The 19,516-nt window shown below is 41.3% G+C and overlaps 2 protein-coding genes across 5 annotated transcripts in view; both read left to right on the top strand.

The window, feature by feature from the left end:
- Tmem245 (transmembrane protein 245) overlaps positions 1 to 16,825 on the top strand; it is a 92,634-nt gene extending 75,809 nt beyond the window's left edge. For 3 of the 4 annotated variants that reach the window (XM_070011254.1, XM_070011230.1, XM_070011244.1), the window contains 2 exons: positions 1,308 to 1,502; positions 12,047 to 16,825. In XM_070011254.1, the coding sequence (XP_069867355.1) occupies positions 1,308 to 1,502; positions 12,047 to 12,092 (241 nt within the window). In that variant the 3' untranslated portion in view covers positions 12,093 to 16,825. The remainder of the gene's footprint in view (positions 1 to 1,307; positions 1,503 to 12,046) is intronic. The other variant, XR_011369584.1, reaches the window with a different exon arrangement.
- Positions 16,826 to 18,471: 1,646 nt separating this feature from the next.
- The window catches only part of Ctnnal1 (catenin alpha like 1), a 63,205-nt gene continuing 62,160 nt past the window's right edge, over positions 18,472 to 19,516 (top strand). The window contains exon 1 of the mRNA XM_070011261.1: positions 18,472 to 18,677. Within this exon, the coding sequence (XP_069867362.1) occupies positions 18,537 to 18,677 (141 nt within the window). The 5' untranslated portion in view covers positions 18,472 to 18,536. The remainder of the gene's footprint in view (positions 18,678 to 19,516) is intronic.

Here is a 19,516-nt window from a genome sequence, read left to right as displayed (position 1 = left end):
AAAAAAAAAAAAAAAAAAAGAAAAAGAAAAGTTTAGTTTCAACTTTTTGTTTTTTATTTTATTTTCAATATATTAAAACATTTTTATACTAAATTTTTATTTAAAAGCTCCCATACTTTTTTTTTTTTTTTAAAGCTTTAAGCATTTTTGATAATTTTCCTGAAGTATACTATTTAGGGAAAATGTTTACAAACCAAATATAGAATGCTGACTTAAATCCTTTTTTGGAATGAGAAAACAAATTATGAACAGAATATATTTGTTTTCTGAAGACCGGCTCAACTCAGTGTTACTCATTAAACTATAATACAGTATCACACATCCTTCCTGAGTATTTGGTTATTTGTTCTTCATTAAGTTGTTCCAGTCATCTGTGTCATTTAAAAACTAGTAACAAACAGAACATGGCTTATTTCCTAGTCCTTCTTACGTCAGTGGGGTTTGTGTCTTACCAGTATGTCCTTCTTCATAATGTATTTTATCTCATTCTGGTTATGTAAGTGGTACTGTGATAAGCTACAGGGCAATTATGACTCTTTTATGAAATAAAAACCTCAGGCTTTATTGACAACTGTCTCCCTCTTGAGATTTTTTTTATCATTGCCTGTGTTAAAAACTATAATTTTAGAAGGTTGCCAGAAGTCTAAACAATGAATAACAAGAATGTTGCTGTGGTTATTATCTTGTTTTAAAAAAACATAATTAACTGAATTACATGCTAAATTGTGTCCACTTAATTATCTTTGATGGAAATAAACTCAACAGGTAACTTATGTAACCAGTCTTTAGCAGCATTAATTTTCCTCAGGAAACTATTTGCAGTAGGTATTAGAGCCCACTTTATTCTTTTAGTTGCTAGACTTATGAGGAGAGATGGATATTACACATTGGTACATAGGCAAGAAAATCATTCTATCTCAAAATTATTAGAATATTTTGTCATCTGTACTGAGGTAATCTAAAGAAAGATAAAGGCTTGGAAGGTGGCTCAGTGGTAGAGTGCTTGCCTTGCATTCATGAAGCCCTGGGTTCGATTCCTTAGCACTACATAAGCAGAAAAAGCTGGAAGTGGCGCTGTGGCTCAAGTGGTAGAGTTCTAGCCTTGAGCTGAAGAGCTGAGGGACAGTGTCCATGCCATGCCCAGAGTTCAGGCACCACTATCAACCCCCCCCCAAAAAAAAAGACAATAATGGGACTGGGGTGGGTGGGGGAGGGAGGGGTTGGGGATCACGGTATATTAGGTATATTAGAAAGTTATTTCAGATCTTCTCTAGTGACTATATTTAAAAGTGTCCTTTTTATTCCAGAGGTGGCCATCCTTACCTGACAGGCTTGGCAGTGGCTGGAGGAGCATACTACCTAGGCCTGGAGGGAGCCATCATTGGGCCTATACTTCTCTGCATACTAGTAGTTGCTTCCAATATCTACAGTGCCATGCTAGTTAGTCCTACAAATTCAATGCCCACACCAAACCAGACTCCGTGGTCTGCTCAGACTCAGCGGTGAGTTCAAACAGAATGATTATAAACTATATGTAATACCCTGTTGGTTAAAGCAAATATCTTCATCTAGATTTGTCATGATAGTGATATTTGATTATTAATGCATTATAGAAGATACTGAATAAATAGAAATTGTTTACAGACTCTTACCAGGAAAAATTTAAAATTGTATCGAGTCTAACTGTTAATGTCTTGAAAGACCACAAATAAATAAGGGCTGCAGGTTTAGCTCAGTGATAGAGTACATACCTAATAAGCATAGGCCCCTGAATCCAAACTCTAATTACTACCATTAGACTAAAAATAAATGAATTTAAAAGTGGTTTTAGTATCACATGATATTTGGCCCCTGGACCACCTGCCCCCTGGTCTTATAGAGACCTTCTAGATCAGTCCTCAGAGGATCCCTAGGACAGGCTGCTTCTGCATTGATACCCTTAAATCAGCAGGAAGTAGCAAAATGTATTGTCACCCATGTTCCTTACCAGCAGTTAGAGTTACCTCTTCAGAGTGGGTATTATGTTACACCATGACCATCTCTAGCAACAGTGATGCGGGGTTAGTAGAAAGGTAAACAGGGAATTGTGACTTAGACAACTTGCAGGCAGCAGGTTAAACTAATAAACTAAAACCTGCCTGACAATGACATGGGAACAGGCAGCTGCAAAAGGGACAAGGACATGTGGAACAAGGACAAAAGAATGGAAAAAGTGAAAACAGGTGGTCAGGGAATTTATGGCCCATGGCAGAATAAACAAACCTTCCTGTCAAGAACAAAATGGGGGCAGGTGGCCACAACCTTGTAGGAACAGAAAGGAGGCCACCAATCAGAAAACCATCTAATCCTCACTATTAAACCTGGGCCAAACTCTGAAACAAAAGAAATGGTGGGAGATAGCCAAGAAGGCAGATGAGCCATGTGCTCTCTCTTCTAATAACCACTCTTAACACCTTTAAAACATAAAAATCAGAGAGGTTAGAAAACACCAGGTTCCTTCCTTTCCAGTGAAATTGAAGTCATTGACAAGTTCTCACCAGATATTTAATGAAACTACTTTATGTTTTTGCCTAAAATTCATTAAAAACATGACTGCTTATCTTATTTTAGATATACAGTTTGTAAAGAGAGACATCTTTTAACTTAGAACAAGTCAAATAGTTTCTGGGAACAGATGAAGAACATAGGTAATTTTGAGAAAGGCTGCCATTTGGAGGGTGTAGTACTAGGATATTCTTTCTTGCCTTTGAAGTATTTCACCACATAAGTCCTTGAACTTAATGTATATACAGCCCAGGCTAGCTCTGAATGCTAGGATTATAGGCGTATGTTACTATGCCTACTTGGTCTTTCCCTCTTTGATAAAGGTAGGTAGTTGAGTCCCTAATTAGCTAAAGGGTAGTTATTTCAAAGCAATAGAGAAAGTGTAGTAACGATGTCTTTTTTCCATGGCTTACCAAATAAGAAGACAAAATTGGTTAATATTTTGTTATTTTAGGGAGAATAAACTTTGAATGATTCTAAGTTAGAAATTTTTGTCAGAAACCAGTGGCTCAAGCCAGGTGCTGGTGGCTCAAGCCTGTTATCCTAGCTACTCAGGAAGCTGACATCTGAGGACCATAGTTTAAAGCTAGCCCCAGCAGGAAAATCCGCGAAACTCTACCCTTCTCCCCTCCCCCGTGAGACTCTTACCTCCAATGAAAACCGGAAGTGGCGCTGTGGCTCAAGTGGTAGAGCACTAGCCTCCCAGGTTCAGAGTTCAAGATGCATGCCTGACCCTCCTCCCCCGACCCCCCCCCCCCCTCAAAAAAAAGAAACCAGTGGCTCATCTGTATAATCTGAGCGATTTGGGAGGTGAAGATTTGGTTTAATTTTTTTTTGGGGGGGGGGTCCGGTTGTGGGGCCTGAACTCTGGGCCTGGGCGCTATCCCTCAGCTCTTCAGCTCAAGGCTAGCGCTCTACCACTTGAGCCATAGCGCCACTTCTGTCTTTTTTTTCTTTTTGCTTATGTGGTGCTGAGGAATTGAACCCAGCGCCTCAGGCATGCAAGGCAAGCGTTCTACCACTGAGCCAACTTCCCAGCCCCACAGGTGAAGATTTGGAAGATTATGTTCAAGGCCAATCAGGGCAAAAGAAGTTAGCAAGACCCCATCTTAACAGAAAAAGCTGGCTTGATAAGAACACACTTGCCATCTCAGCTGAGTGCAAGTGTAAATAGGAGGATTATATCTGGCCAGCTGCAGCAAAAAGCCAGAATCTCTCTCAAAAATAACTGGAAGAAGAAGGTTTGAAGGCATATAATCAGGTGGTGTGGGGGTCGGGAAAAGATAATATGAGAAACAATGTAGCTTTCCCTTTTTGGGGGCCTTGTGGTTGAAAAATACAAAGTTTCTACATTGTGGAAATTTTCTGTGAGAAATAAGTTTTTTCCCTTTCCCTTTTCTAAGAGAAAACTCATCTGACAAATATTTTGGCACTCACCTTCATATCTTGATACAGTGTGGATTGCCTGCGTATCATCATGAGTAGAAGTCATCTTTTGAGTTCCTACTTGAAAAATGAGCCAGCTTTCACTGCTTTTTTTTTTTTTTTCATTCTGTGGAATGTGGAATACTGTGGATCAGTACTGAGTTAGATGATGTTTATATTTGAGTCCTCTTGTGTGCTGCCATCTTTTATTTTTTGTTGGGGGGGCAATACTGGATTTTGAACTTAGGGTCATGAACTTGCTGAGCAGGCATTCTGTCACTTGAACACTCTATCACTTAGGTACTACTTAGTTGGGTCCTTTGATTAGGATCTGAAAAGGCTTCAGTCAAGATGTTAGTCTCTCGTTGTTGATAAAAATTAATTTTAGACCTGAGGCTCACATCTCCTAGCATATGCCTCCCTTCATAGCAGTTCATGATTTTTTTTTCTCTTCAAAGTGAAAATGTATTTTTCTAATTTCTGTATCTGATTTCTACTTTTTTTTTTAAATAAAGAACTTGGCCTACCTTGCACAATCTCTCCTTTTTTGCCTCACTACTGATTCATCAGGAGTGTTGATTATACCTACAAAATCTTTTCTCCTATGCCATTTAACAACATCATAAAATCATGAGTAGTGGCTCAAGTTGTAGAGTGAGTGCTTGCCAATGACCTGTCTTGGACAACAAAAATAATAATCATGAACTAGCATAATTATGAAATCAGATGGTGAAGAATTTTAGTTCTTGGCTCCTGTTAAGAGTAAGATATGGGGCTGGGAAGGTGGCTCAGTGGAAGAGCGCTTGCCTTGCATGCTTGAGGCCTTGGGTTCGATTCCTCAGCACCACATAAGCAGAAAATAAAAAGCTGGAAGTGGCGCTGTGGCTCAAGTGGTAGAGCGCTAGCCTTGAGGTGAAAGCTGAGGGACAGCGCCCAGGCCCAGAGTTCAGACCCCATGACCAGACCCCCTCCCCCCAAGGGAAAAAAAAGAGTAAGATATGCAGAAGTTGTAGGTGGGTTGTGTGTAACTCTGATAGAATCTGTCAGGACCATTGCTTCGTGTAGTTCTGATGTCAGTGATGTTTGGTCCTCTTTGAGGCTGGTAGGGTGCTCACAGAAAAGACTTAATCTCCAGACTAGAGCTTGAAAACCTGGGTGCTGTTATCAGGGACCCAGGAGGGAGAGGGATGGGGCTGATTGTATACAACATATATAAATGTTCCCTTACTCTTCCTGTATCAGCCTGTCTCCACGCGCCCTCCCCTCCCCCAATCTCCTGTTGCTGTTCCCTAGTCCAGAGAGTTTTGCTTTCACCTTCTCTAGAGAGAAGACTAGTTTTCTGCCACAGTGGGGAGAAGGGACACTGCTTATCTGGCAGAAGTGATGAGGCAGGGGAAAGGTGATATGTTATGCTTTGCAAGCAGACTGTAAAAAGCAGTCCTCTGTTTAGTCCACTTTCAGACTTACTTCCTGTCACTAGTTCCCAAACTTCTTAGAAATTTTGCTGACTAGATCAGACTGTGTTTAGGCTTTTCTCACCATTTGGTTTAGGATTGAGTTTTTATAGATAGGCAAAATCATAGCATTTGTCTCTCCACATTCTCTGTGTAAAAGTTCGTTGCTCTTGCCTGTTGTTTAGGTCCACACCCTCCTAGCTTTGTACGTACGCTTTTTAAAAATACTTTTACTGGCATTCTAATGGTGTTTTCAAAGGGCCTAAAGGAAATGTGTGTTCGGTGCATCACTCTTTAATGGAAGATTTAGATGAACTCTAAGTTAAATAAACACAACCCTTTTAACCTTTATTGGGAGTAACTGTATGCTAAGTCTTATGATAAAACTTTACATGTGTTGTTTTACTTAATCTATCCAATGTTTTTGCAGGAGGGTGGGAACTGTTGTTTCCCCTGGTGTTTACATGAGAAAACGGAGGCCTAGCCATCTTGCCCATAATCACATAACTGAAAAGCTCACAGGCTCATGTGTTTCATCTAATGTTCTTTCTCTGTTTTTGTCTTTGAACTCTCCACCCAGAGAAAATCATCTTCTTCAGCATTCCTCCTGCTTACTGTGCCAGTCTGGCTGTCCTTGTTACTTCCCAATTCCTGTTCACCATCTTTATTCAGTGCCGCCAGTTTGACCTCCCTGCTGTCCTTGCCTGTTTACTGCCAGTGCCACCCTGGGTCTGAGCCAGCCAAGGCTCTGGCACTTCTCATGGGACTGTTGTAGTCACCCGAGTCTTCTGGCTGTCCCTCAACCCCTTCTCCCTCTGTTGTCCGGTCCATTCTCTACCCTGAGGCTCATGTGGGCTTCTCAGAATTCAAGCTTATCTGATTGTGACACTCTCCTAGCAAAAATAGCCCCATTGATTTTTGGAGAAAGGTAACATCCTTGATGAGACTATAGGAGCCACCAAGTATGAACTGGCCTATGCTGCCACATCCTTCCTGTAGCATGTCTTGCTTTTCTGTCTGAGCTGCAGCCATGCTAGCTGATTATCAGGGCCACCAGACTCATTCTCCTCTGGGCTTCTATACATACTTCTTTCTCTCTCTGGAAACCCCTATGCTTCCTTCTTAATTAACTCCTAATCATTCTTCAAATCTCAGCTCAGATGTCAGTTCACCAGAGAAGCTTGCCCTATCCCCCGCCCCCAAGATTTGGTTTCATTCCTCATGCTACTTTAATGCTGTCATAGATTGCATCTTGTACTTTTCCTTTGTAGTCCAGTTTTCATTTATACACTTGATCATCTGTCTTTCCTTTCCTACTTAAATGTAGTTTTAGTTACATGTGTATTTAAAACATCTGTCAACACAGTTTTGTCCTTGTACCTACTTGAAGGAATGAATGGGCTATGAGGGAGTAGTACTGGGGCATGAGCTTCAAAACTGCTTGGTGCTAGGAACTCTTACGTTGTTGTCCCGTGACAGTAGGGAGTGCATATTTGTGTTGTGTTAGGCAGACATGTCTTAATTACAGAAGCAATTGCTGGCCGTAGGCTGAAAAAAACATGCGTATTAGACTATTTCCTTGTCCTCCTTTTGTCTTCAGCCAGACAGGCAACTTTATTCACTATAGGAGAGACTGGGGTAGAGGGCCCTTTCTCTGCATCTGACCGTTGAGAGAGATGATCCAGTATTTGGACAGTGGTGAATGTTGTAGATAAAGCACAGCACTGGGGTTGAAACTGTCTTAGCCTTGAATCAGTAATGGTAACTCTCACCTTTTCTGTTCTTTGTTATACTTGGGCTCTTTGTGGGGAAGGGCAGAAACATTCTTGCAATTATCCATCTTAGAGATTTTTTTTGGGGGGGGTCAGGATAAGAAGACATGATATGAGAATATTTACTTTTCTCCTACTGAAAACTCTTTAAAAAGCTGAGGGCAACCTGAAAGCAGCAAGAGTCTATCCCATACCCTCTTCCAGGAGGGCTCCTCTCCTAAGTAATGCTTCCCTTTGTTCTCTGTCACACTTGATAGCACTGAAGGTGACAACTAGAATGGGATCCTGGAGGAACTCATCTTTTCTTTCTGAGTTATTAGTAACTCATTGCTGGTTTTTAGAAGGGTTATCTTAATCTAACTGAATACATTTCACAATTAAATGCTGGAGTTTAATCAAAATGTTCTTTGTAAAATAAATAACTTATTAATGAAGCCATGGCATATCATGTCCTTTGAGGGTGTATGGTATAAGGTAAGAGAGAGAGAGATTTGGGAAGAGTGTGTATTGATTCACTGTCTGTAGTACTAAAATTTCTGTTAAACACTTCCAGACCCTGGCCCTCTTTATCCTCTGTACCCATGCTGGGATTTCTTCAGCAGCTTCTTCTCTTCTTGGCTCCTCCCCTATTTAGTCTTGCTTCCCCCAATCTATTCTCCACAGCGCAGCCTCTCTGGTTGTCCTGGAGCATAAATATTATGTTCTCCTGCTGCTTAAAATTCCCACAGTGACTTCGCATGACCTTCAAGATAAAGTTGGAAACTTTGCTTTAGCCCATTCCATGCCTTCTTTCTGTCTATTTCTCCAGATTCATGTCTTTGTACTGCCTGCCTGGCATTTTATTTCTGCCAGGAATTGGTTTTGGTTGATTTAAAGCAGAACATGGTTTAATTCCCTGAAGACAATGTGACTGTTGCACAAGTTGTCCACTCTGTAGTTATCACCCCCTTTCTAATTTAAACTAGTTTTGTGGAATATAATGAAAATATTCTTCTGAGAAACATTGCTGAAGCTTTCTGGAGTAGCTGGAAGCCCTTTCTGAGTATCCACATAGAGTGTTACACTCTCCAGTTCAAACTAATATATATATATATATATATATATATAAAATCAGTGCATGTTTAGTTTCCTTTTGTTCCCACTAATGGAGAAGCTCCCAGGAATTAGGAACTTTGTTTCACTTGTTTTGTATTGCTGTGTCATCCCTCAATGGTGTTTGGTGTACAGAAAATCTGATGGGTATATAGCTTAGTAAAACCAAAAGTGGGTCAGGTGAAAAAAAAATAAGATTTTGCAAAATATACCCTTGAGGCTAATAAAAGGTTCGAGTCTTAGAACTTCATTCTAGACTTGTTGGAAAGAAGAGACGTACCTAGCCAGTCATAGCAAGTGCTCTCTCAGCAGAGTTTATACCTGTGTGCAGTGCAAGGCTAAGAAATGCATGCTCAGCCGTGCATAACTAACTAGGTGAGTTAAATTAGTCTGCTATTTCCTTTGTATCTCTCTGAAGCTGGGACTCCACGAATCATAAATTGTTAAATTAGAAAATACTTAAACATCCACATAAAGGAAGGAGATGGGAATAAAATGAATTTGGAAAAGTCTTGTTGTAACTTTGGAGGAATCAGATCCTGTGACATTTTCAAGGAACAAAGGTTAGAAGATCCCTGTTGATCTTTGAGGATACAAGAAATATGAACAATGATCTTCTTTTCAGACCCCCCTCCCCAATACATATGGTCCTATTCCATACTTCTTGTTCTCCTGTAGCTCTTAGTACCATAATAATAATCTTTATGGTTTGGGAACAAATATTGTAATTAAATGGACTCTGTAGGACATTAAATATTTTGGAACCAGTGATAATCTATTTGTTTCTTCCAAATCCAGAGTGTTTTATGAGCCTTGCTGACCAGTTAGAGCTGTGCTTCTTGAATAGGCCCGAAATAAATCATTTCTGTACTTCTAGATCATGAAATTTGTTTTCAGAAGGTTTCAACTCCTCCCTACCCCTATATGCACATTGACATATCACCACCACCACCATCACCACCATGGTACCCAGGCAACTAGAAATAGCATGAGAAGGAAAATTCTTAGTAACTGGTTTTTTTTAAAGTGTGTTTCACTTTATTTTCTTTCTCCTAAAAATTTCCAGGCTTTCTTAGCCTAGAGCAATATTGAACTGTAGATTTGAATTTCAGAGTTATAGCTAAGCTTACTTGTCAACAGAAAGCAGTCACTAAGTTCACTACAGTCAACCACAGTGTTAATCTTATTTCATGCATCTTTGCTCTGGGGCAGAATATTCATTCATAATTTAGAGGAGATGAGTATAGACTGAAGCTTGTAAGTACCTTAGAAATTTAAAAAGATGTAAAAGGATAAGTTAGGAAATATACTTTGTAGATTGGACAATTTGGGGTTATGGATTATATTAATATTTCAAGAACTTTCAGAATTGAGTGCGACCTGAAATTCATATTGTTGGAGAGAGGTTGTGGCCAGATTGTAAACAGATGTAAAAATGGAAACTTGGATGAGCCTGTGAAAAATACATAAATGCATATCTGGGGAAATGGTTTTGGCAGTGATAGAAGTGCTGATTTTTCCCCCTCCCTCCCCTCCCTCCCCTCATCCCCCCCAGATACTTGGCCATGTCTAGGTACATCAAAACTCTGGTGCATAAAGGCCTCGTAGGCTGCAGAATATCTCCAAGTATACTAAAATGTCAATTATGCTATTATTGAGAAATGGTTGGTAGCTAGACATACATACACATATATACCACACATGCAACACACACACACATCTTTATTTTGGATTTTTTTTTCCCACAGAACATAAAGATAATTAAGAAAACAACATTCATTCCAATTCTTAAACCAGTCAGCATATTTTTAAACCAGGTGAGTTTAGTAATGTCCTACCTTTGAAAGGGCTTACACTTTTTCAGTTTTATTCCATAGATAATAACTTTAATTCTTAGAGTTGTTCCTTGGGAGAGTAGAGCTGTGCTAGTCATGTGCAGAGACACAAGGGGCTTAGGATACCATCTCCAAAGGAGCTTTTGAGACAATTGAGCATCTATGAAGGAAATCTGTTACATTTTATCTGTATTCTACTGCAAAGATGATGCACAGAGAGATTATAGTTACATAAGTCAGGTAATGAGTACATTTCTTTTTGGACAATGTACTTGTGTTCCTTTTGACCTTGAGTACTTTCTACATTGTGCTAAAAGGTTAGACTTTTAACCAATGTCCTATCTAACCTTTTGCTGTGTGTAAGCGTGTACCTAATCCAGACTCTGCCATCTTGTTTTTTGCCACTATAAAGTGTTTTCTGAAGTTTCAGAACTCTTACCTTATATATTATGCTTTAAGTCTATTTCTCATGAAAAAAATAAGCAATTTGTTTACCATTACCATTATTTGTTACTGATATGAAAACAAAATGTACTGTATTTAGCTATGAGAAAAAAAAAAGGTACAACATACTGTGGTAATGTGACCACAAACTAATGTAATTTGAAGACTTGAAGATTATTTTGAAAAAAGTGTTTCAGAGTGTTTTAGATAATTTGTGCATTCTTTTATTTTTGTTTTATTGTTTTGTGTTGGTCATGGGGCCTGAACTCTGGTCCTGGGCTCTGTCCCTCAGTTCTTCAAGGCTAGTGCTCTACCACTTTTTCTGCTTTTGTAGTGCTGAGGAATCAAACCCAGGGCCTCATGTATGCAAGGCAAGCACTCTACCACTGAGCCACCTTCCCAGGCCCAATTTAACTTTTACTTACGGAATGGTAATAAACTGTCCTTCATTTTATCATTTGAAATATGATTGGCTGTAAATAACCAAAAAACAAACTCCAAACCTACTATCTGGAACTCCAAACAATCGTGGAGTAAAGTCAAGAAGTTTATTTCTCATGTGGATAAAATAAGTCAAGGGGTGTGTATTTCAAGGCTAGTATGACTGTTCCTCCAAGACCTGGGCCCACCCTTTCTCCAGCCTGATGTACTCCAGCCCTGATGCACTGCTCTTTTCCTTAAGATGAATGTTGGAACTTAATGTTCATTGATAAATTCTGGGTTGTCTACTTGACTACCAATTCAGTTTTAAGCTGGCTATGACATTGCAGTTCAGGAATGTAAAATTATGTTTTGGAGACAGGTTAGTTACCTCTGGCCTGAGCTAGGCACCTTGTAGTGTGCAGCAGACTGCCCCATCAGTCAAGATACTACCTGCCAATTAGAAATTTGTCTCACATGGGGCAGAAACAGGACAAGTCATTTGGCAAAAGACCTACCTACTTCATTTCTGCTGCCCTGGCCCCCATTCTTCAGTTTAGACTCTGCTGGTTAACATTTCTGATTTGTTAATAAGACTTATGGACTCACTTTTATCCAAGTGGTTTTCTCTGTCATATAACCATAACTACTTTCTAGCCAGTAATAAGGCAGAAGAGACAAGGAGTATTGCCCTTCTCTTTAAGGAGCTGCCCTGAAGTTGCACAATGCTTCTACTTAAATCTCCTTAGCCAGCACTTAGTTATATGCTCAAGTATAGTTTCAAAGTAGCTGGCATTGTAGTCTTGCATGGGAGATAATGGACTCAGCAAAAAGCTGGGATTCTTGCTACTAAAGAATGAGAGGCAACTAGCAGACTTGGGTAAGAAAATAGTGACTGTATAATCTCTTCAAGCTCTCAAAGATAGTAAAAAATTGTATGTTAATAGTACATTCTTGCCCTTTCCGTTCTCCCTCTTTCCTGACTCCCTCTGTGCTTTATTGCCCCTTCTCTTCCCCTGCTCCCAATACAAAACTAATCACATGTCTTTTGTTCTTTTAGGACTTTCCGTGATATCTCTGAAGATCTGAAATCTTCAGCAGATTGATGGGCTTCACTGTATTTGTTCCCTGGGAAGTTCCACCTCGACAGTGAGTTGCCCTCCGAGGAGGCCTCTTGTCAGCTGGGCCTGACTGTACCCAGGAAAGAAGCAGAAGCTTCCTGGCCTTCAGGCAGAGCACCTGAACAAGAGACAACTTGCTTTGGGCTGCTTTGCATTTTAAAACACAACTTCAGAGTTCAGAAATGTGGTTTTGCACACTTAAGCAAGCTAGGATGACTTGAAAATTTTAAGTTTATACACTGGTACCATGGCTTGAAATTTTTTTTGCTTTATCTCTATTACGATGATATGTATTTATAAAGTTATTTCAAGAACTCTAAATTATCTGCTGTTAAAAGTATATTTAGTATAATTTTCTCCTGTTTAAGAGGTCTGTTCTTAAACTTTTCTATGACAGTCACTCTTCAATGAAGAGGGCTTTCGGTTTTGACTATGTAGTTGTTTAATAATGACACAGATAATGTGTCTTCCCATCTTTGAGGAAGAACACATCTTAGGTGGACAGATGGGATGGCTTATTTGTGTATCAGCTGTGTGCTGCAACCAGAGGAAACAAAGAGATCAGAGCACTCCCTCTCCTTCCTTCCTTCCTTCCTTCCTTCCTTCCTTCCTTCCTTCCTTCCTTCCTTCCTTCCTTCCTTCCTTCCCTTCCTTTCTTCCTTTCTTTCTTCTTTCCTCATGTCACTCATTATAATATTGCCAAAAGTCTAAACATGACTAACCATGCTGAATTAAAATATTTATTAAGCTGCTAGGAAAAATAACAATATGATATTCATGCAGTAATTAAGTTTCCTCTGACATCACAATAACCAGCACTTTGTATAGCCCCTTGGCACATATTATTTCACAGTGTATTCCTATCAGCTTTCAGACCACATTTTATAATTTTACAACAGTTTCACATAGCTGGGAAAATAAGGTTCAGAAAAATGAGCAATGCAAAGTTGGACTTACTAAGCTCTTGTCTCAGATCTTTCTAACATCATAGTTTACCAACATGAAGCATTTCTTTTAATGTTTTTGGCAGTTTCTCCAGTACTATGATCTAGAATATTTGTTGCTATCCATTTGTTATGAATAAAGACTCGTTCTGCAGCTAATGCTAGGGCTGGAACTAGAGTCTTGTCTCCTTGTGCTGAGGCCTCTCCATTTTTAAAATACATTCTTTTCCTGTGCTCCCCAGGGAATATGGAGTACAAGGGATTTGTGTCCAAGAATTGCTTTCCAGAAAACGTTTAAAAGTCTATTTTTCCCCCTAACACATCTCACTAGGAAATTAATGATAATCAAACTTGAACTACTTAAGAAAAACTCCATGAGTCTTACTTAAGAAAAGGCTGCATGATTCCTTTGGGCCGTTATTATATAGTGTACTACATGAAGTTTTCTTACTTGTGTTCAGAATTTACAACCTGCTCTTTTCAAGTATGAGGTACAACCATTCAGTAACTCTACTCTTGATCTGTTTGTTCATTAACACATTTCTTGTGAGTTTGCTAAACTGTGGGCAGGGCACCATGCCAGGAAGTATTTAGGAGATCATTCTCAAGGACCTCGGTCATCTCATATATTAGCCACATCATGTGCAATGCTAAATTTAAAAAAGATTTCTATTAAAAGAGTTAAGAAATCAAGATAGTTTTTTTTTTTTTTAAAAACTCTACACTGCTAAGTTTACAGCTGTTGCCAGCACACATACTCATAAGAGGAAAATACTATGAGTTAGTCTGCATATACAAATTACTTTCCACTCAAGTGCTTTTTAAAGTAATAACTGCAAAAAATTAAATTTTGAGCTAATGGGTGACTGTGGGTGGGAAAATTATTTGTATTAATACCAAATTTTTTGAGCGGAACTCTGCTGTAAGAGAGTACTTTAGAGCTGCTTAAATTAGCAGCAGTGATGTCATCCTACCCTGAAATACTAGAAGCAGAGGTGCCTCAGTCCTGATCAGGAAACTTGAACTGTTTTACTGCTGCTGTGAAGCCTAAAGACTAGGAAGTCTACCATCCTGGAAGTTGAGAATGGGGGGCTGGCCAGCATGTGTCCTCAGGTACAGCATTATTCGTTTCATAGTGTTTTCGTTCGGCAAAGATAGAGATTTGGCATGTATAAAAAAGCAGGCTCATAAGCTCAAGTTTCAAAGATAATTTTCCCTGAAGAGATTCCATCAGAATTTGAATCAGAAAGAGGAAGTTTCCTTAGAAACAGATAATGAGTTTATGAAATAAGAGTAGCTTTAATAAAAACGGAGTACAGAAATATGTCACAAAATACTGGTATTTTACAGATTCATTAAAGAGTAGTTTCAAGACCACATTCAGTATTCAGTTGTAAACAAAGGGAGTGGTGTTAGGGAAAGATAAAAGCATAGCACACTTCAGGATTCTCTCTTGTCTAAAAGAAAACAAGATGTTTGACCTTCAGGTTCCCTGTTGTGTAAGTCTTGTTTGAATTCTATCTGCTGTTCCTGAAGGTGACGGCTTTAAGGCTGCCTTCAATGCCAATCTCAGATATTGTTAAAATTGTAAGGTTTCCTGGCCCTTCTGTCCACCAGAGGTTGTTAGCTGCCCTCTCCTCTTGGCTGCTGAGCCTAGTGGAGCTAGTTCTTGGTTCTGGGGAGATGCCTATGACATGTTACATGGAGACCTGGTATTTTAACAAACTCTGCAGCTCTGGAAGTGGTGAAGGGCTTGCAGATGACATCTTGGGCCAGGACTAAAGGTGCCCTTATCATGAACCCATATCAGGTCGTCCTTGTCCTTGTAGTTCCCACTTTGGTTATGTGTGTTCTGGTAGAATCAGTGCTGGAATGAAATACAAATCCAGGCTCAAAATTCAATGAGAACAAATTAATTTAGGTGCGCTATCTAGACCATGAGACCTTAGAATTTATGGGAAACAAAACATCGGAACCTGATCTTACGGCCTCCATTGAAGGTCTTTAAAGGCCCTCCCAATAGTTCTGTGGAAGGACTCTGAGTACCTTTTTTGCAGTGGGATCACTCTGGCAATGTGCTTCCAAGTGCTAGCTCCTGCCAAGAACACATGTTTTTTATTTATTTTCGTAATGTCTTGTCTACATATTTTTCCCTGAAAGCATTTTTATTTCATTAACTTATGGAGAGACTGCAAAAAAAAAAAGAGACATAACTGAAAACTCTGTATAGTTTTCTGAAAGTTTGAAAGTAATCAAGAGAATTTTAAATTGGGATGTTCTTTCTACAAGAGTCATAGAAGTTCTGTGTTAGAATGGGCCTTACGTAATTAGGTGATCATATCATTTTCTAGAGAAGAAAACAAACTGGTAGGTTCAAGTAGTGTGTCAAATACTTAGGGCTAGTTAACCCACAGAACTAAACGTGGATTCATTTTCTCTAAGCCTATATTCTAACTTCTTTCCCTTTTCCTTACAGTTGAGCAGCTTTTGACAAGATTTATTTCTTAGGGCAGTAGTTCCAAGAGTCATTAATAGATGTTGTAAGAGAAACAAAATGTGTATGAGAAGAAACTCCGTGGTCAATTAAAGTTGAGGAATGCTGAGTTTACTTCCTTTCTCCATACTTACAAGAGAGTTTATTTATTTATTTTTTTTGCCATGCTATGATAAGTTGTGAGTTTATAAGAGAGACAAGGACTTTTTGACCTTAGAGTGTACTCTATTCCTTTTTCCAAACATCTCATGGGACGGTGATCCTTTGGGAAATAATAGGTTAATAAGTTTGCATAGTGGAGGTACCAGACGGTGAGTTAATTACTGTGATACTGAGTTATCTGTAATAAATCCCAACAGATTAGTAAGATACTAGACAGAAAGCTTGCTGTCCCAGCTATACTTAGTGTATAAAGGTTCTTTTCCACCAATGGTGTGTAAAATCAGTATTTGTGGTTAACTTTGCAGGTTCTTCAAGGATGAAGTAATATGCAAATACAGTGATGATATATTGATATTACATTTAATAATGCTTTTGTATGGCACTTTATAGTTTTCAGACACCTTTGGGAATAGCCCTGTGAGGTAGGCAGTATTAGTCATTGCACAGCACTGAAAATTCTTTGATTTTGTTCTTTTTGCCCCCCTTTTATTTCATTTTGTTCCCTCCTTTCCCCTTGTATTTTTTTTTCTTCCTCTCTATTGGCCCCCATCTCATTCTTCTCTTTTCTTTACTCTCATGATTTCTTCCCCTAAGTTCATACCACAAAAGGATGGAGCCAGAATTCAGTTACAGAACTTCTGACTCCAAGTCCAAAGTTCTTTATACGTGGTCTTCTCTTCCACTTTTGTATATTACAAGGAAAGGTGTGGAAAGTAAATCTTCAATGTTGTTTTGGTTTATTGTGAAATGGGATTTTGTATTGTAGTGACCCACAATTGTAACTTTTATTGTAGCTGTCTCAGAGGAAACCCTTCCCTGCCCTTTGCAGTACCACTAATGCAGGTGACTGGAGTGCATTTCAAATACAACTTGATGGTGAAACACAGATTGGATATAGAGTTGTAATTATTGAACTTGTTGAAAATGTATCTTCTCTGCATTCTCTGGCAAAGGAAGGATGGCTTGAAAGTGAAAAAGAACATTTGGATATGGCAATAAATAGTCTTTATTCTACACAAATGCTGTTTCTTAGCTTTAACTTGATTTGACAACCTTCTGATGTAACTTCTTTGTAAAATGCAAAATATTTATATTTTGAAATAAAATTGCTAGCATTGAATGTATCAAGTGGTGAACTCAGCCTCTTGTTTCTTGAGAAGTTTTTTTGTGTGGAGGAGGAGGGTTACTAGAATTTGGGCTCAGAAACTTACACTTGTTGACTTCTATCTTCTTTGTTGTAGGCTTTTTTTTTTTTTTTTTAGATAGGATCTTGTTTTTTGCCCAGAGGCCAGCCTTAGGACTACAGTGTTTCTACCTCTACCTCTTGTTTAACTGGAATTACAGGCTTGCACCTCCACACCTAGTTTGTTTGTTATGTGAGGTCTCACTTTTTGTCTGGTCCAGCTTTGAATAACAACCATCCTGATCTGGGAGTACATAAATGAGCCGCGCAAAGTCTGTACAAGAAATCCAGTCTTCAGCCATACATCCATCTGTCTCTCAGGTCTGATATACTTACTGCAGGAGGTCTGATATATGTGCAGGAGGGTATATCTAGGGAGGGGATGCTGGGTACCAGAGGCTCTATGATGGAGGCTGGAGCAATGGGGAAGGAGACCTTGTGGTCCATTGGAAGCATAAAGTGAGTGGCTGAGGAGTAAAAATTGGAAGAGTACAATTCAAAAAGGTCATGTCCAATGAAGGAAACAAGCCTCAGCCTGGCCATCTTGTGTGCCAGTGTATCTCTGAACTGATTAGCGAAAGCACTGGAAAGCACATTTCAAGGGCACCTGGGAGAGAGCTCTCAAAATCGTGATCCTGTAAGACGTGAGGATGGACTAAGCAGCTACCCTGATAGATTCTCCTTGGCAGGGAGTACTTCACAAAATATTTCTGCAAGAATCTAGACCTCCTTCACAGGGCGCAAGTCCTGACAGCCTCCTTGTGGCTTTGCTTTGGAACCTGAGGGTAAGGAGCCCTGGCATTCTCTCCCATCACAGACTATGAGTTCAGGCCACTCCAGTCAGAAATATACACTGATCTTCTCATTCCGTGAACTCTTACTAAAAAACTTCCCTGTGCCCCACACTAGAAAGTAACTTTAGAAGTAGTTTTAAAAGGTCATGGTTTTGGGCAGTTGGCAAAGTGTTTTCATCTTTAATTTCCTTTTGGAGAAAAATGGGAAAACAGTCTGAAATACACACTGCTTTTTTGCTGAGTGTCTAGATATTTAGTACATGATGATCAAATGTTCCCTTTTCAGTTCAAGTCAGACCCAGGAAAAGGACTACAGGTTGAATTCCCAGCCCAGACTAGAGGTCCCACCCCCACAGACTTGACTCAGGTTCTGCTCTACCAGTTTCAACCCTAGCACCACTTCTGGAAAAATCTTTGCAGGAACTTGGAATTGACAAGTCACCTTTCTTCCGGGCCCCCTCCCCCCCTCCCCTTCCAGAGGACTGGAATCCTTGCTGGAGACCATTGTCTTCTTGTTAGAGGGCAGGTGACCCTGATAGACCCTCAATTGTTTCTCCCCAAAGGCCAGGTGAGGTGCTTCCAACCTAGGACAGAGAGGGGTGAGGTGTGCCAACGAGTTTGGCCTGGGGAGGGGAGGGAGGCGTGGCTTCGGGGAGTGGACCCCAAGCAGGAGCTGGCAGGGCGGGGCCCACGGCGGTGCCACGGGGGGCGGGGCCGGCCGGGGGCGGGGCCTTCCCTCCGCGGGGCGGGGCCTCGGCTGCGCGGTGCCGAGCGGCCTCGGCAGACCCGCGGGCTGGTTGGCGGGCACGCGGTGGTGGTGCGGAGCGCTGGCGGAGCTGCGGGCGGAGGACCATGGCCGCCTGTCCCTGCCCGGCTAGCGGTGGCGGTGCGGGAGGACTCCACAACTCTCGCGTTTCAGGCTTCTCCTTCGACTCGGGACTCGAGATCAAAACGCGCTCGGTAGAGCAGACGCTGCTCCCGCTGGTGTCTCAGGTAAAAAGGGGCGCCCCGCGCGGTCCCTCCGCCGCCTCCCGCGCGGCCCGCGATGGCGGCGACCCCGGCGGGCCCGGCGGGGCGGGGGAGGGTGGGACCGGCCGGGGTGGCGGGAGGCTGGACCCCCGCACCCGGGGGGAGGGGGAGCCCAGCAGGTGTCCCGCCCCGGCTGGGCCGGGCTCCCCCCCACCCCCGGCCCCGGCGGCGGGCAGGGAGGACCCCCGGGGTGCCCGCGGCCTGGGGCTCTGCTCGCTGCCCCCCAGCCAGCCCCCTGCAGCGCCTGCTTGCATCCCGGGCCGACCCCGACGCCGGGCTCTGCTGGGACCGTCCTGCTGGCCTCCTGGTGCGGCTTTTGTCCCCTGCTCTTGACCCTGTGCGGACTCCACCCGACCACCCTGCCCGGTGCCAGTCCCGGCCCCCTGCCCGTCCTCCTCCCAGCCGGCCCGGGAAGGACCGCCCCAGGACTAAGTTGCATGCACACTTTATTTATTTTATTTTTGCCAAGTCCTAGTCGGGATTTGTGCCTTAATGGTAGTTGTCGGTCACGGAAGAAGTCTGGAATCAGTCTACTGATGTGCTTGGGTTGGGAAGCAAAAAAGTTATTGTTGCTGTGAGCTGCGGAAACATAACCCGAGGGCCAGAATTCCTCACCTCCCTCCATCTGTGGTGGTGTGCCAGACTCTGCCAGGAGTGAAGAAGCCGTGCCTCTGGCAGAGCCTGCGTGCGTGACTCAGACTTACGTTTTAACATCTTGGTGACTCATGCCAGGATTATCAAGATTTTAGAGGGAGAAGGAATCTTAAATTTAAAAAATTCTTTCTTACTGACACCTAGCTACC

The sequence above is a fragment of the Dipodomys merriami genome, unplaced genomic scaffold, assembly GCF_024711535.1.
Source record: "Dipodomys merriami isolate MVZ:Mamm:240054 unplaced genomic scaffold, mDipMer1.0.p SCAF_11, whole genome shotgun sequence".
In the NCBI taxonomy this organism is placed as follows: domain Eukaryota; kingdom Metazoa; phylum Chordata; class Mammalia; order Rodentia; family Heteromyidae; genus Dipodomys; species Dipodomys merriami.
Note: the sequence above shows the minus strand (reverse complement) of the source record. Positions and strands in the feature narration are given on the sequence as shown.